This window comes from Rhinopithecus bieti, unplaced genomic scaffold (assembly GCF_001698545.2).
Source record: "Rhinopithecus bieti isolate Rb0 unplaced genomic scaffold, ASM169854v2 scaffold_9693, whole genome shotgun sequence".
NCBI lineage: Eukaryota > Metazoa > Chordata > Mammalia > Primates > Cercopithecidae > Rhinopithecus > Rhinopithecus bieti.
Window position 1 is genome coordinate 765,883 of NW_016806178.1, and position 14,936 is coordinate 780,818.

At 55.9% G+C, this 14,936-nt stretch overlaps 1 protein-coding gene across 2 annotated transcripts in view; it reads left to right on the plus strand.

The window, feature by feature from the left end:
* LMAN1L (lectin, mannose binding 1 like) overlaps positions 1-14,150 on the plus strand; it is a 23,099-nt gene extending 8,949 nt beyond the window's left edge. Inside the window, exons 2-14 of one of the 2 annotated variants that reach the window (XM_017874947.1) lie at positions 1,423-1,502; positions 4,357-4,511; positions 4,627-4,734; positions 4,832-4,890; positions 6,904-7,003; positions 7,336-7,456; positions 8,232-8,287; positions 8,822-8,954; positions 9,261-9,412; positions 11,072-11,139; positions 11,978-12,101; positions 12,746-12,873; positions 13,868-14,150. In XM_017874947.1, coding sequence (XP_017730436.1) covers positions 1,423-1,502; positions 4,357-4,511; positions 4,627-4,734; positions 4,832-4,890; positions 6,904-7,003; positions 7,336-7,456; positions 8,232-8,287; positions 8,822-8,954; positions 9,261-9,412; positions 11,072-11,139; positions 11,978-12,101; positions 12,746-12,873; positions 13,868-13,997 — 1,414 coding nt within the window. In that variant the 3' untranslated portion in view covers positions 13,998-14,150. Of the gene's footprint in view, positions 1-1,422; positions 1,503-4,349; positions 4,512-4,626; positions 4,735-4,831; positions 4,891-6,903; positions 7,004-7,335; positions 7,457-8,231; positions 8,288-8,821; positions 8,955-9,260; positions 9,413-11,071; positions 11,140-11,977; positions 12,102-12,745; positions 12,874-13,864 lie in introns of those variants that run through there. The other variant, XM_017874948.1, reaches the window with a different exon arrangement.
* Positions 14,151-14,936: the final 786 nt, after the last annotated feature.

Here is a 14,936-nt window from a genome sequence, read left to right on the forward strand (position 1 = left end):
TTTTGAGATAGATTTTCACTCTTGTCACCCAGGCTGGAGTGCAATGGAGCAATCTCCGCTCACTGCAACCCCTGCCTCCCGGGTTCAAGTGATTCTCCTGCCTCAGCCTCCCAAGTAGCTGGGATTACAGCCATGCACCACCACGCCTGGCTAATTTTGTGTGTGTGTGTGTGTGTTTTTTTTTGTTTTTTGTTTTTATGTGAGACGGAGTCTTGCTCTGTCCCCCAGGCTGGAGTGCAGTGGCCGGATCTCAGCTCACTGCAAGCTCCACCTCCCAGGTTCACGCCATTCTCCTGCCTCAGCCTCCCGTGTAGCTGGAACTACAGGCGCCCGCCACCTCGCCCGGCTAGTTTTTTGTATTTTTTTTAGTAGAGACGGGGTTTCACCGTATTAGCCAGGATGGTCTCGATCTCCTGACCTCGTGATCCGCCCGTCTTGGCCTCCCAAAGTGCTGGGATTACAGGCGTGAGCCACCGCGCCCGGCCCTTGTATGTTTTTTTTAGTAGAGACGGAGTTTCACCATGTTGGCCAGGCTGGTCTCGAACTCCTGACCTCAGGTGATCCACCCACCTTGGGTTCCCAAAGTGCTAGGATTACAGACATGAGCCACGGTGCCCGGCCCTAAAATTTTTTAACAATTTTTCAATATAGTCAAATATCCATTGTTCAAAAATATCCATTGTTCAAATTTCCCCAATATCTTTTTTTTGTTTTCCTAGTTGGGTTAAAATTTCGCTCCAAACAAGGTCTGCACGTTGCATTTTTGTGCTGTCTCTAAAGACTCCCTTTCTTTTTTTCATGTAATGCATTTGTTGAGGAAACCAGGCTGCTTGGAAGGATGAGCCTGGGGGAATGAGGGAGACGAAGAGAGGAGGCAGGAAGGAGAGAAGGATGGGTGTTCAGATAGACGTGCCACCCATGCTAGGGGACACAGGCAGGATGTGGAAGCCTGTCTCCCTAACTGGGAGGGGAGGCCAGGGCTGCTGAAGGGTGGAGCCCAACCCTGGGTACCCCCCTCCCTCCACCACATCCAGCTGCTGGACGTGAGGGGAGATAGAAAGACGGCCTGAGTCAGGAGCAGGGGCAGAGCTTGGGTTGTTGAGGGGTCCCGCTGCCCACGTCAGACTGGAGGTGAGGGAGGGGCGGGGCCTGACAGCAGGCCTGGAAGGAACAGGATGTCTATGCTGGAGAGGGAGAGAGAGGACAGTGCCAAAACCCAGCTCCTGGCCAGTCCCCAGCTCCTCCCTGCCTGGCCCTATCCCAGGATCCCCTCCCCGGCCTCTCAGCTATGATCTACCCCAGGGCCCAGACATCAGGTGCCTTCACAATGCCGGTGGTCAGTGGTCCAGGTCCCTTGTTCTGCCTTCTCCTCCTGCTCCTGGAACCCCACAGTCCTGAGACGGGGCGTCCTCCTCTGCACAGGTTTGAGTACAAGCTCAGCTTCAAAGGCCCAAGGCTGGCATTGCCTGGGGCTGGAATACCCTTCTGGAGCCATCATGGAGGTGAGGGGCAGGGATAGGGACCAGCCATGCCCAGGGTCCCTCAAAGTGCTGGAGGGGCTGTGACTTGATGGGGAATGGGTCTGTCACAGCCATCCTCTGTCCAGGGTGGGGTAGGGCCTGGGACAGTGCCAGGCACCCCAGGACCCCTCCCAGGCTTGTCTCCTGCCCCACCCCCTCAACACTCCCGAACCCTGCCCAGGCTGTTTCTCCTCTACCTCTCTGCTTCCCTGCACCAGGACTTCTCTCTTCTCCTCTGCCTCTCCTTGGACCCCTGCCCTTCCTCTGCCTCTCTGACCTGTGAACACACAGACACATGCTCACACACTAAGTCCCAGACACACAGAAGGCAATGTGGACCAACACAAACCTCCACTCTCCTGGCTCCATCCCGGCAGGCCTGTGGCTGGCCATGAGAACTGGGGGCTACCTGGAGGGAGGCATCCTCATTCCAGGTGAGTGGGCACCAGCCCTTCCCTGTATGTGTGTTGTGGGTGGAAGCAGGCATGAGAGCATCTTAGCCCATAGGTTTGTGTTCAGGGACTTCCAAACCTGGACCTACAGAGTGTGTCTTCTACCAGATCTTGTTCCAAAAAGGATTTGTGATGATGGAACTACACGATAGAGGGGAGCTTACTTACATTAGGAGTGAGCAAGGACAATGAGGATTAGAGTGGAGCATGAAATAGTCTAGGAGCATGGCTTCCAAAACATACGCTGTGAGGTCTGTCCACCTCAGAGTTAGGCCATAAATTTAATTCTGAGCCTCTTAGCAGGCAAAGCAAAGATAGAAAGCAGATCAGCTGTGGATTTCTGTCTATAAGATGTGAGTTCTTGGCCAGGCACAGTGGCTCACGCCTGTAATCCCAGCACTTTGGGAGGCCGAGGCAGGTGGATCAAGAGGCCAAGAGATCGAAACCATCCTGGCCAAAATGGTGAAACCCCGTCTCTACTAAAAATACAAAAATTAGCTGGGTGTAGTGGCACGCACCTGTAGTCCCAGCTCCTCAGGAGGCTGTGGCAGGAGAATTGCTTGAACCCAAGATCCTGCCATTGCACTCCAGCCTGGGCACCACAGAACCAGACTCTGTCTCAAAAAAAAAAAAAAAAAAAAAAAAAAATGTTAGTTCTGAGAAATGGCATGATTCCTGACTAAGGCCAGGACAAAATATCCCTTTTTATTTATTTATTTATTTTTTTGAGATGGAATTTTACTCTTGTTGCCCAGGCTGGAATGCAATGGTGTGATCTCTGCTCACTGCAACCTCCACCTCCCAGATTCAAGTGATTATCCTGCCTCAGCCTCCTGAGTAGCTGGGATTACAGGTGCGTGCTACCACACGCAGCTAATTTTTATATTTTCAGTAGACACGGGGTTTCACCATGTTGATCAGGCTGGTCTCGAACTCCTGACCTCAGATGATCCGCCCGCCTCAGTCTCCCAAAGTGCTGGGATTATAGGCGTGAGCCACTGCGCCCAGCCCAAAATATATCCCTTTAAGATGACAGGCCCTATCAGTAGGGTTTCTTCCAGTCCTCTTTCATAGAGACACAGGAGGTAACAAAAAAGTGGGCTGTTTCTCACAACACCATACTGGCCCCTGCCTCAGGACTGGGATGGCAAGCTTATACAACACTCATTGCTCTGGGCCTTGCCAAGTCTGGGTGTCACAGATCATGTAAGGGAACAGAGGCACCTTCTCCAAGATCACCCAGTGATGTGTGCATTGTCTATTCATTCATTGGTTCACCCTGATGCTCCTCTGTGCCCAGCCCAGAGACACAGGGTAGAGCCAGGCTGAAGGAGCCCATGGTCTGGGGCAAGGTCTCACCCACAGGCCTTGTAAGGCTGAAAGCATAGTAGACAGTGGGCAATCCTTGCCTTCTGCAAGGATTTCAGAGGCAGTGACAGCTTCCAGAGGCCCTGGGACTTGTGGCCTTGCAGCTCCGAGCCTCCCTACCCCCATCCCTGGCCTTTATAGAGCAAACAGGCTGGATTAGCAGCCTCCAGAACGTCCTGGCAGAGTCTGGGCCCTCGGCCAGGTTCCAGGCTGGCAGGTTGGAGGGTGGGGAGCGAGCTGGAGTAGGGCCTCTGAGTTCCCTGCCCCCAGTTCTTGCCAAGACTGCCTCAGTTTCTCTCCCATTCCTCCTTCCTACCATGCAGGGCTCCTTCCTCCCCACCTCACCACCGCCAGTGACAATTCTCACACACACACTCCGTCCAGCACTCTTTCATCGCCATTCTGCAGGCCAGTTCTCATCTCCGCAACTTTGCTTTCCTGCTTTCCTCACCTTGAAATTCCCTCTAGGTCCTGTCCACCAGGAAGCTCCGGCCTCATTTGGCCACAGCCTAGAGTCCTGGGCCTCCTTGCAGTTACTTCTCCTAAAGTGCTCTTCTGTGTTCTGTGGTCTCAGGCACTTCCTTTTTGGTCACAAGGCCTCAGTTTCCTCATCTGAGAAATGGGAAGAGTTAGACACAAATCTCTCTCGTGGTGGAAAAAGCTTGCACTTAGGAGTCATAGGGAGCTGAATTCCGTCCAATCCACTTAGTTCCTTAACTTTTCTGAGCCTCAGTTTCCTCATCTGTTAGATGGGGTCTTATAAAAACAGACAACACACACTGCAGTGAGGCTTCACTGACGACGCAGACAGTGCTGGCATTCATTGCCCTCCCCGGCAAACGCCCCCCCAGCTGTGCTGGGCTCTGACTCCTGCTTCCCTGGCTGGCTGGTTATTTAATGGCAGGCCTTGGTGTTGTCTCTTCCTCTTCCGGGAGCCCAGCCCAAGCTGGTGAGAGAGACTGAAGGGGGAACTGGGGTGTAGTGGGGCCTGGGGCTTGAACTGCCCTGGTCCACAGACGCCATCCTGGGCCTGGAGGAAGTGCGGCTGACGCCATCCATGAGGAACCGGAGTGGCGCCGTATGGAGCAGGGCCTCTGTCCTCTTCTCTGCCTGGGAAGTAGAGGTGCAGATGAGGGTGACGGGATTGGGGCGCCGGGGAGCCCAGGGCATGGTGAGTGTCCTCTCCCAGAGCTGACAGAGCAGGGTGGGTCAGGGAGGCGGGTGATGAGCCCTGGGGTCCCAGTATCTCACACGGTTCCCTGAGCTGAGGGGCTGTGGACCTATAGGTTGTGTGGTACACCCAAGGCAGGGGCCATGTAGGCTCTGTCCTCGGGGGGCTGGCCTCATGGGACGGCATCGGGATCTTCTTTGACTCCTCGGCAGAGGATACTCAGGTGCGTAGTTGTCTCCTGCCTGCCAGCCCCCCTGCCCGCCCACACCCTCCCCCTCCCGCCGTGCCCGCGGCTCAGGCTGCTTCTCACCTCCCTGCAGAACAGTCCTGCCATCCGTGTGCTGGCCAGCGATGGGCACATCCCCTCTGAGCAGCCTGGGTAAGGGCCTGTCTAGACTGACCCCTCACCTCCATTTTTGCATTGGGAGGGGCCCATCCCCCCCATCCGAGCCCCTGCCCCAGCCTACTCCAGCAGGGGGCCCACCCTCCCAGAGCTGCCATCCTTGCTGGACTCTCACTCAGCCAAAGTCCACCCCCCTGGGGCTTGATTCCTGCAACCCAACAGCCCCAGGTGAAATGACACAGGCTGTGGCCTATGATGAGTATCTTCGCTCCCATGATCTCATCCCATCTCCAACACCCTCCATAAGTGGGGGTTATTCGTGCCATTTACAGGTCAGGACATTGAGCCCCAGAAAGGGGAATGGACGTGCTGTGGGCAGAGCTGAACTTTGAGCCCAGATTTATCCCTGAAGGGTCCCCGCTCTTCCCTGCTTAGCTGTCCCTTCGCTTTCCCACATGATCTGGCTTCTGTCCCTCCCCAGCCGCCCCGATGCCTCCTCAGTAGCTGGGCCAGTTTGTCAGTGTCTCTCAGCAACCTTCTCTTGGCTCATAACAATTAGAGTAATTGCCTGCATTTATGGAGTGAGCTGACTGTATGCCAGGCCCAGCACCAAGTCCTTCTCATTTACTGTCTTAGTTAACCCTCATAACATTGTTATGAGGTCGTTCCAATTACCGTCCTCATTTTAGAGATGGCAACACTGGGGTTTGGAGAGATGAGATGGCTTGCCCAAGGTCACACAGCTCGGGGCACAAACCCAGGTGGCTGCTCTGGTGCTGGCTTCTCCCCTGCCCTGTGCTGCCTCCCTCTTGGCGGAAGGCGGCACTGTCAGACACTCTGCTGTGAGTAGCCTGAGGTGTCCAGAGACACTCAGCATTTAACACTCTTCTCCTGACTTCCCAGACCCTGCCATGCCGACCCGTCAGGGAGGCAGCCTGGTCACATTGTCCTTGGCTGCCAGGACATGTCCAGGTCATCCATCCTGAGTCAGCTGGGAGAGGAAGGGGAAGCCAGAGGCACAGGGGACTTGGAGTTTAAGAGAAGAGGGAAGGGCCAGGCGTGGTGTTTCATGCCTGTAATCCCAGCACTTTGGGAGGCTGAAGCGGGCGAATCATCTGAGGTCAGGAGTTTGAGACCAGCCTGGCCAACATGGTGAAACCCCGTCTCTACTAAAAACAAAAAAAAATTAGCGGGGTATGGTGGTGAGCACCTGTAATCCCAGCTACTCCGGAGGCTGAGGCAGGAGAACCACTTGAACCCAGGAGGCAAAGGTTGCAGTGAGCCGAGATCGTGCCACTGCACTCCAGCCTGAGCAACAGAGCAAGACTCCATCTCAGAAAAAAAAAAAAAAGAGAGAGAGAGAGAAGAAGGAGGGAGGGACGGGTGATAGGACGAGGGTGATAGGTGGGTCAGGGGGATGGAGGGCAGAAACTGCATTGTTAGTCCAGGCCTTTGTCCCCTTGAGGACGGGCCACAGGGAGGCCCCTAGTCCCTTCTGTAAATCCAAGTCCCAGCACTCTGCCAGGCAGGGCTTGCTTCCCCTGCCCCTCTCTCTTCTGCCGAGGGAGCAGGCTACAAGAAGGGAGACTCAAGCTAGACAAGGTACCTATCCCATGCCAGCTCACCCAGCAGAAAGGGAGGTGGCACAGCAGATCTGGGCAGAGTGGCTTCTGGGACTGCCCTCACTGGCCAGGCCTTGAGTCCTGTATATCCTGGCGGATTCCAACTGCCCACAAAGGCCAGGCGTGGTGGCTCACTCCTATAATCCCAGCACTTTGGGAGCCAAGACAGGCGGATCACTTGAAGTCAGGAGGTCGAGACCAGCCTGACCAACAATGTGAAACCCCATCTCTACTAAAAATACAAAAATGAGCCAGGCATGCTGGTGCATGCCTGTAGTCTCAGCTACTTGGGAGACTGAGGTGGGAGGATCACTTAAGCCCAGCAGGCAGAGGTTGCAATGAGCCACAACTGTACCATTGCACCCCAGCCTGGGCAACAGAGTGTGACTCTTTCTCAAAAACAAACAAATGAACAAACTGCCCACAGGTATGGAGCCAGCCAAGTGCTGGGCTCCTGTCATCGGGACTTCCGGAACCGGCCACACCCCTTCAGAGCACGGATCACCTACTGGGGGCAGAGGCTGCGCGTGAGTCACTTCCTGCTTCTGACAGGGCTCTGAGTTACAGAGCTGCTCTGTGTGCGTGCCCATGGCCCCAACATACCAGTGCCTGTGACACCACGTGAGGCCCCTAGCACACACGGGCCAACATCTACAGGGGATCCTCCATCCCTACACAGAATCATAACACTCACCCAGAGCACATATATGCAAGGGCTCACATGATACCAGGAGTGCTGGTCACCTCCATGCCATTCTGATACCAAGCCCTAGGGCCACCTGCCCTTCTATGGCCAGGGGAGCCAGGGAGTCAGAGGTAAGGACAACCCCCCACCGCTCACTCCCTCCGTGTCCCTCAGGTGTCCTTGAACAGCGGCCTCACCCCCAGTGATCCAGATGAGTTCTGTGTGAATGTGGGGCCCCTGCTTTTGGTCCCTGGAGGTTTCTTTGGGGTTTCAGCAGCCACCGGCATCCTGGCAGGTGAGGATCCCACTGGTCAGGTAAGAGCAGAAGGGCAGTGATGAATGAATCACCCTGAGCACCCCTTTTAAAGTCCACTGGGGTGGCATCAGCCACTTCACCACATGACCTGGGCCTCCATGGCCCTTGGGAGAAGTCACATCTGCCTTGAGACTTGCAAGTCTCAAATGGGATAAAACAAGAGAAACTTTGATTTCAGTGCTGGCCCCATAAGTGCCCCTAGCTGGGAGCTGTGGGACAAGTGGAAGACAGACAGCAAGGAGGGACATTTAGGAAAATGGAGCAAAGAGATGTGATGCCATGGAGAGTCCACAGAGGATCACACAGTGGGAAAGCCGAGGGAAACCAGAGCGTGGGAGTCCTTGAATGCCAGGACCTTAGTCTGGTTTCTGAGGAGGAGAGTGATACAGTCAGAGCTATGCTGGAGAGGGAGCCACTGCATAGTTGCTACTACCAGTAGCAACTGTGCTCTGGGGGCCTGAGCGTGTCACTTGGTTTGCTGCCATGGCTCTAGCCCAGGATGTTTTGGGATCGTCCAGTTCTGCCACTCACAGGGGCCTGCCTCTGACTGAGTGTGAGGTTCAACCCTCACCACCCACCCATCTACCTGTCAACCCTCACATCTTTCCTATGAAGTGAGCAAGACAAGCATCAGATGATGGCCCAAAGTCACGCCTCTTGCCTCAGTGGGATATCATGGCGGTGAAGGTGGAGGATGAGCAAGGGGGCTGCTAGGTGGAGGGGTCTTACTTCTCCTTCATCTGTCCCCTTCCAGATGATCATGATGTCCTGTCCTTCCTGACTTTCAGCCTGAGTGAGCCCAGCCCAGAGGTGATGCCAGCCCTGGCCTACCTGAGAATGGCAGCCCAGGGACCCTGCCCTTGCCCATGTCATGGTGCCCTCAGACCTGCCATTCCACCCCTTACCTCCACCTGGCCTCTGAGCTCTGTTCAGGCCAGACCTTGTGCTGGGCAGTGCTGTGGGCCAGGCTCGGTCTGCAAGGCCTCACAGGCTGGCTGGCTCAGGCTGTGACATTACAGTTCAGAGTGATCAGTGCCAGGTCTCAAAAGGCACAGGGGGCTGTGGGAGCACAGAGGAGGGGTCCCAACCAGCCAGGCGGTCAAGGAAGGCTGCCTGGAGGAGATGAGCTTAAAGAGCCGCGGATCAGCATGTACAGGCCTGAGGCCACAGCAGGGAGGGAAGAGGGTGGGGATCTGTGTGAAGGCAGAACTCAGACAGCTGGAAACTGCAGGGCCAGATGGCCAGGGAGGGAGACTGGGCTCGTGGGGAAGCCTGTGGGAAGGCTCCCCTCGCCTCTGGATCTCCCATGGGTTTGGGGCCCGACTTTCTGTCTTCCTCCCCCAGGTTCCCCCTCAGCCCTTCCTGGAGATGGAGCAGCTCCGTCTGGCGAGGCAGCTGGAAGGGCTGCGGGCAAGGCTGGGCCTGGGCACCAGGGAGGATGTAACTCCAAAGTCAGGCTCTGAAGCTCAAGGGGAAGGTAGGGACTGAGAGAGCAGGCAGGTGGCGCCCATCTGAGTGTCACAGCATCCTCCACCCTTATGACCAGGAGTCCTTTAATCAGAAGGGAAACTGAGGCCTGAGGAGGCCATATCTAAGCAGGCCCTGGGCCCAAGTGTTCTGTCCTATCCCCACCTTACCACTCAGATTCATTTTCCAGGAGAGGGTCTTGGAGGCAGCAGCCACACTTTCTGGCACCCCCTCCAAGAAGCCCCCCCAAAGATAAGATAGGCTGTGTTATGCCACCATGGCTGGCTGCCCATCCCAGCTCTGCCCTAATCCCCAGGGGAAAGGCTCTTTGACCTGGAGGAGATGCTGGGCAGACACAGCCGGATCCTTCAGGCTCTGCGGGGTCTCTCCGAGCAGCTGGCCCAGGCTGAGAGGCAATGGAAGAAGCAGCTGGGGCCCCCAGGCCAAGCCAGGCCTGATAGAGGCTGGGTGAGTAGCCCCACAGGCATCCAAGGCTCCACCTGCGGGCCTGAAAGAGTTGCAAGCACTGTAGTAAGCAACTAGTCTCCCTAAGGCCTGGAGGGAAAGGAGGGCAGGGATGAAATGCTGCAGGTCACAGGATGGGGTACGGCAGCATGCGGGATAGCATCTCTGCACAACCAAATGTGCATGGGGCTGGGGCTGGGGCTGAGGCTGGGGCTGGGGACAGGAGATGCCAGATATTTGGACTTGGCTCTGTAGATGAATGACAGAAATAGACTAGGTGCTAATTTGCATGTAGCTTCACATGCAATTTGCATATGGCTTGCTTAATGCTCAGTTGCACCAGAAGCCTCATTTCATCTCCATTGCCATCTGGCTCCTCCCCCAGGGAGTCATGCCTCGGGTCATGCCCAGCCTGGGGGCCTGAGAGCTAAACTCAGCCAAGGTGTTAGATACTGGGCAGAGGAGGCCAGCAGCTCTTGCGGGCTTTGCTGGACTCTGACAGCTCGAGGTTTTAATCTTGTGTCAGAGCAGCTTAGGCTGGGCTGCTAGTGTGGGGAAACGGGGAGGGGACTCACACTCCAGGGCCAGGCCTCTCTGATCCTACCGCCAGGCCCTGGACACCACTTAGTAAGGCAGGGACCCAAACACTGGGTGTTGACCAGCACTGGCCCCAGCTTGGATAGTGCCCTGGGCGAACCGGGAAAGAGAGGACTAGGCTGGGCCTCTGCCTCCTTCAGGGGACAGAACCACTTTTAGAAGGGAGAGGTATTGGCCGGGCGCGGTGGCTCAAGCCTGTAATCCCAGCACTTTGGGAGGCCGAGACGGGCGGATCACGAGGTCAGGAGATCGAAACCATCCTGGCTAACACGGTGAAACCCCGTCTCTACTAAAATACAAAAAACTAGCCGGGCGAGGTGGCAGCGCCTGTAGTCCCAGCTACTCCGGAGGCTGAGGCAGGAGAATGGCGGGAACCCGGGAGGCGGAGCTTGCAGTGAGCTGAGATCTGGCCACTGCACTCCAGCCTGGGTGACAGAGCGAGACTCCGTCTCAAAAAAAAAAAAAAAAAAAAAAAGGGAGAGGTATTTTGGCTGGGCGTGGTGACTCACGCTTGTAATCCTAGCACTTTGGGAGGCCAAGGCAGGCGGATCACGAGGTCAAGAAATCGAGACCATCCTGGCCAACATGGTGAAACCCTGTCTACTAAAAGTACAAAATTATACAAAATTAGCTGGGCGTGGTGGCGTGCGTCTGTAGTCCCAGTTACTTCCTGTAGTCCCAGTTAGGAGGCTGAGGCAGAAGAATCGCTTGAACCTGGGAGGCGGAGGTAGCCGTGAGCTGAGATTGTGCCACTGCACTCCAGCCTGGCGACAGAGCAAGACTCCATCTCAAATAAATAAGAAGGGAGAGGTATTTTGAGAAAACCCTGAAGTGGCCACTGTTGGGAGGAAACAACCACCCCTGGGGAGAGGGGTGTGAGTGGAGGGGGAATGTGGGAAGCCCCTGTGGATGAGGTCAGAGAAACACAGTGTGTCCAAATAAGGAAGGCCTGGTAATCTGGGAAGGCCTCTGGAAGGAAGAGGCTGCAGTGAACCTGGGAAGGTGGGCTCTGACAAGAGAGGGGCTGTGTCCTGGGGCCTAGACAAGAGGCTGGCCCTCCTGCAGGACTCTTCTAAGGTCGATGCCCTGCTCCATGGACAGAGGACCCTGCTCCAGGCCTTGCAAGAGATGAGGTAAGGGACTGGGTGGAGACCCCTCCACCACCTTGTTTCTCTGCCTGAAGTTCCTCCCTTAGCCCTTCATTCCTTCCATCATTTCCTGAGCGCCCAGCACACAGCCTGTCAATTGGAAGGGCTGGGGGTGGAGTTAGGTTTGTTGAGTTGACTTGAATTTAACTGAATCAAGTTTAATGTTTTGCAAGTCCTTGTTGAAAAGCAGTTCTCTCCAGGAGAAGCCCATCATGAAGGCCGCCTCAGACACTCCCACCCTCAGGAGGGTTAAGAAATCTGAGCGTTCCTTCAGCGGCAGCTCCTGGGATGAGGGGCATTTTGATGGGGGCTCTTGGAGAGGGAGCACAGCCAAGACCAGACCAGCTGCAGGAGGCAGTCCCTGACTTGGCTTTGCACCCCCATTAGCTTCCCGTTATCCCACTCTAGGCTGGATCTCTGGAGCCCTGGGGGTTGGGGGAGTTCTGGGGACGCCGTGGAGGAGGCATGTGTCCCAACCTGAAGCCTAAAGCCCCCCTGTACACACAGAGCTAGATGGTTAGGGTTGGGGGTGGAGAGGCACCTAGATGAGAAGAAGGAAAGGAGTTAAATCCAGGATGTAAGGCAGAGCTGGGGAGCCTGGGGTTGACACAGATAGCTTTAGGGAGATCTTTATCTGAGCTAAAGTCTCAGGATCTAGGAAGAAGGTTGGAGGAGAAAAGACCAGCCCCCAAGAAGGGCCCCCATGGATGGTACCTGTTCCCCACCCATGTGCTGCCCCTGGGGAGATGGGAAATGATTAGGCCATTTGTGTGGAAGCAGAAGAGGTAATGAGTCATCTTACTTGGTTTCCACCCCCGATTAGGGATGCAGCTGTCCGCATGGCCGCAGAAGCCCAGGTCTCCTACCTGCCTGTGGGCACCGAGCATCATTTCTTAGAGCTGGACCACATCCTGGGCCTCCTGCAGAAGGAGCTTCAGGGCCCGGCGGTGAGGGGGAAGGAGCGGGGAGCATGGGGTCCCCAACCCTGATGTCTGGGCTCAGCCACCCTTCTTCTAGCACTTTGGCAGCCCCAAGCCATCCTGCCTTTGCCCTCCCCTCCCAGGACTGCTGGCAAGCACATCTCTGCCTGTGTCAGTGTCTGTATGTGCGTGCATACATGCCAGCACACATCTCATCTTCTCTCTGCCCTCTCTGCTCTCTGGAGAGTCCCACAGATTCAGCACCAGCAGGGCCCTGAACACCCCTCAATCCAAATGGGGTGGGCCATGTCCAAGATCATTCAGAGTCCAGTGGTGGAGTCGGATCTTCCCCATGCCCTGTCCCATCCTCCTTCCCTCGCCCTCACCCTGCTCACCCTGTCTTTGGCTCTCTACTTCTGTCTTTCTCTTCTCTTGAGCCCTGGGCCCCTTGATGATCCCAGGCCTTCCCAGCTGTTCCCACAAATGCAGCCATGGGAGCTGGGGTGGGGGAGGCAGCTTTGTACACTGCCCCCTCTCCAAGTTCCCTGGATGAGAGCCAGGACACCCTGAGCCTGGGGAAAGGAAACGGAGCATGCACATGGCCTAGATTCCAGGTCCCCCCTCCTTTTGAGTAAGAAACTAAGCTAGGACCTTAGACTTTCCCCTTTCAGAAGGCAGCGGCCAAGGCCCCCCGCCCACCTGGCCAGCCCCCAAAGGCCTCCTCGTGCCTGCATCCTGGCATCTTCCTGTTCTTCCTCCTCATTCAGACTGTAGGCTTCTTCAGCTACGTGCACTTCAGGTGGGCCACCCCGTGAGTAGGACTTCCTACAGCACTGGCATCTCCTGGTTCTCAGCTATAGCCATTGGATTTAGGAGAGGGGACACTTCAGCCCAGAGGGGACCTGCCCAGTCCCCAAATCACAAAGAGCACAGTGCAGGATAGGGCCCATTCTCTCACCAAGCACCACTGACCACCTGCTCAGCCCCCAGCCCCATCTGGGTCCTGCTCTCACGGAGCTCACTCACACAGGTTTAACTGACCCTGTGTAGTCAATGCCATGATGTCAGGAAGCTGAGGGGCTACAAGAATGCAGGAGAACATACTTGACCCCCCTTGGTTAGGGAATCAACCTGGAAGGGACATTTGATATGGTCATTAAGGTGACTAGGAGTTTTCCACCCTGACAAGATAGGTAAAGGCATAGAGGCAGAGGGAACAGCATGAGAAAAGGCAGGGAGGTGTGAGAAAAACATAATATTTTAGAGAAAAAGTGGCAAGTTCAGTAGTGTTGGAGCAAAGGGCAGGACCTTTGTGAAATTGGGCAAAGAGATCTGAAAAAGTGAGAGGAGGTCACTAGTTTTGCTTGGTGTGTGTTTGCTGAATGAACGTGCACCATTTAGAGATGTGGGGTGTGCTAAGGGCCTCAGCAATGAGACTGACAATCTTTGTTGGTGGAGTTTCAAGACAAGAAGAGTCCGTGTGGGCTGGGATGGTCCTGGAGGAGGAGTAAAATGAGCTAAGCTTTAAAAAGCACAAGGTGGAAATGCTCACAGGCTTCAGCACATGCACAGGAGTGCAGTGGTGGCAATCAGCCTAGAGCTACTAGGACAGACCTTACATGCCCGGGGGGAAAGCGTGGACCATATGCAGCAGGCCAAAGAGCCGCAGAAAGTCCAAGAACAGGGGAAGCTGTGGTGCAGTGAGTGTAGCAAGACAAGCACGAGAGTCTTGATTTTTCGAAAGCCCATAAAGGAGAGATACAAGTAGCCTGTAACCTTTTCTCTCGCAGCAGGCAGCAGCTGAACGAGAGCCGGCAGGAGTGTCTGTCCACAGGCAGCCTTCCTCTGGGTCCTGCACCACACACCCCCAGGGCCCCGGGGATTCTCAGGAGGCAGCCTCTCCCTGCCAGCATGCCTGCCTGACCCACCTCAGAGCCTGCTTTGCATCACTGGGAAGTAGGCAGTGTCTGGGGTGGGTGCTTGGTCAGCATCCTCTCCGTCTGGGTGCCCAGCTCCCACCCACACCTGAGCTTTCAGCACACTCCCACCTTATTAAAGGTGATTTCCCTCTCCCCATGCTGTGATATGATGGTCTTCTTTCCAGCCTCACCCTAATCTCTGTGAAGGCTTCCTCCGCTTCTGAGTAGCTGGCTAGGAGTGCGCTCCAAGCAGGCAAGGAGGCCAAGGCCTGGCTTAACCTCCAAAAGACCAGATACCCACGGGCTTTGAACCCTCGACTATGGAGGAAAAGAGAGCCATGACTGTATATAATGCTGTCCTCAAATTCACCCAGAACAGAGAGCAGTGTCCCTCCTGAGTCCCTCCAGCTCAGCCAGCATCACTGAGCAGCTCTCTCCCTCCCCACTCCTAATTGCTCCAGGGGCAGCAGGGGAGGCGCGTGACAGAGCAACCCCGAGAGGCCAACTCGCGGAACCATAACTGGGATTCCCGCTCGCGCCCTCAGGTCTCCCTCCCTTTTCCAGCGTCAAGCTCTTTGGGCAGCTGCTGGGTTCAGTGAGTTGGGTGGGTGGGGAGAATGGGGGGCGCCCAAGGCTGGGTTTTTACCCCTTGCTGCTACCTGGATCTCCCAGCTGAAATCCCAGTTATCAGTGGCCCAGGAAAGGAGAAAGTTGGAAGACGCTAGGGAACAGGGTTCCAGGAGTGTATCAGCTCAACCCCTCTCCCGGGAGAGCGACCCCACCACCGCAGGCTCTAATCCGCTGTCAGCAGTGCCCAGCGGAGCTCGGCGTTGAAGGAGGCACGTGGGGGAGGCGGGAGTGGGGAGCGGGCACGTGGTCCAGCCTTCTCAGCCCCGTGCTGCCCCCCGCCCCCCGTGAGGAGGGGTTTGGGGAGGTGGGGGCG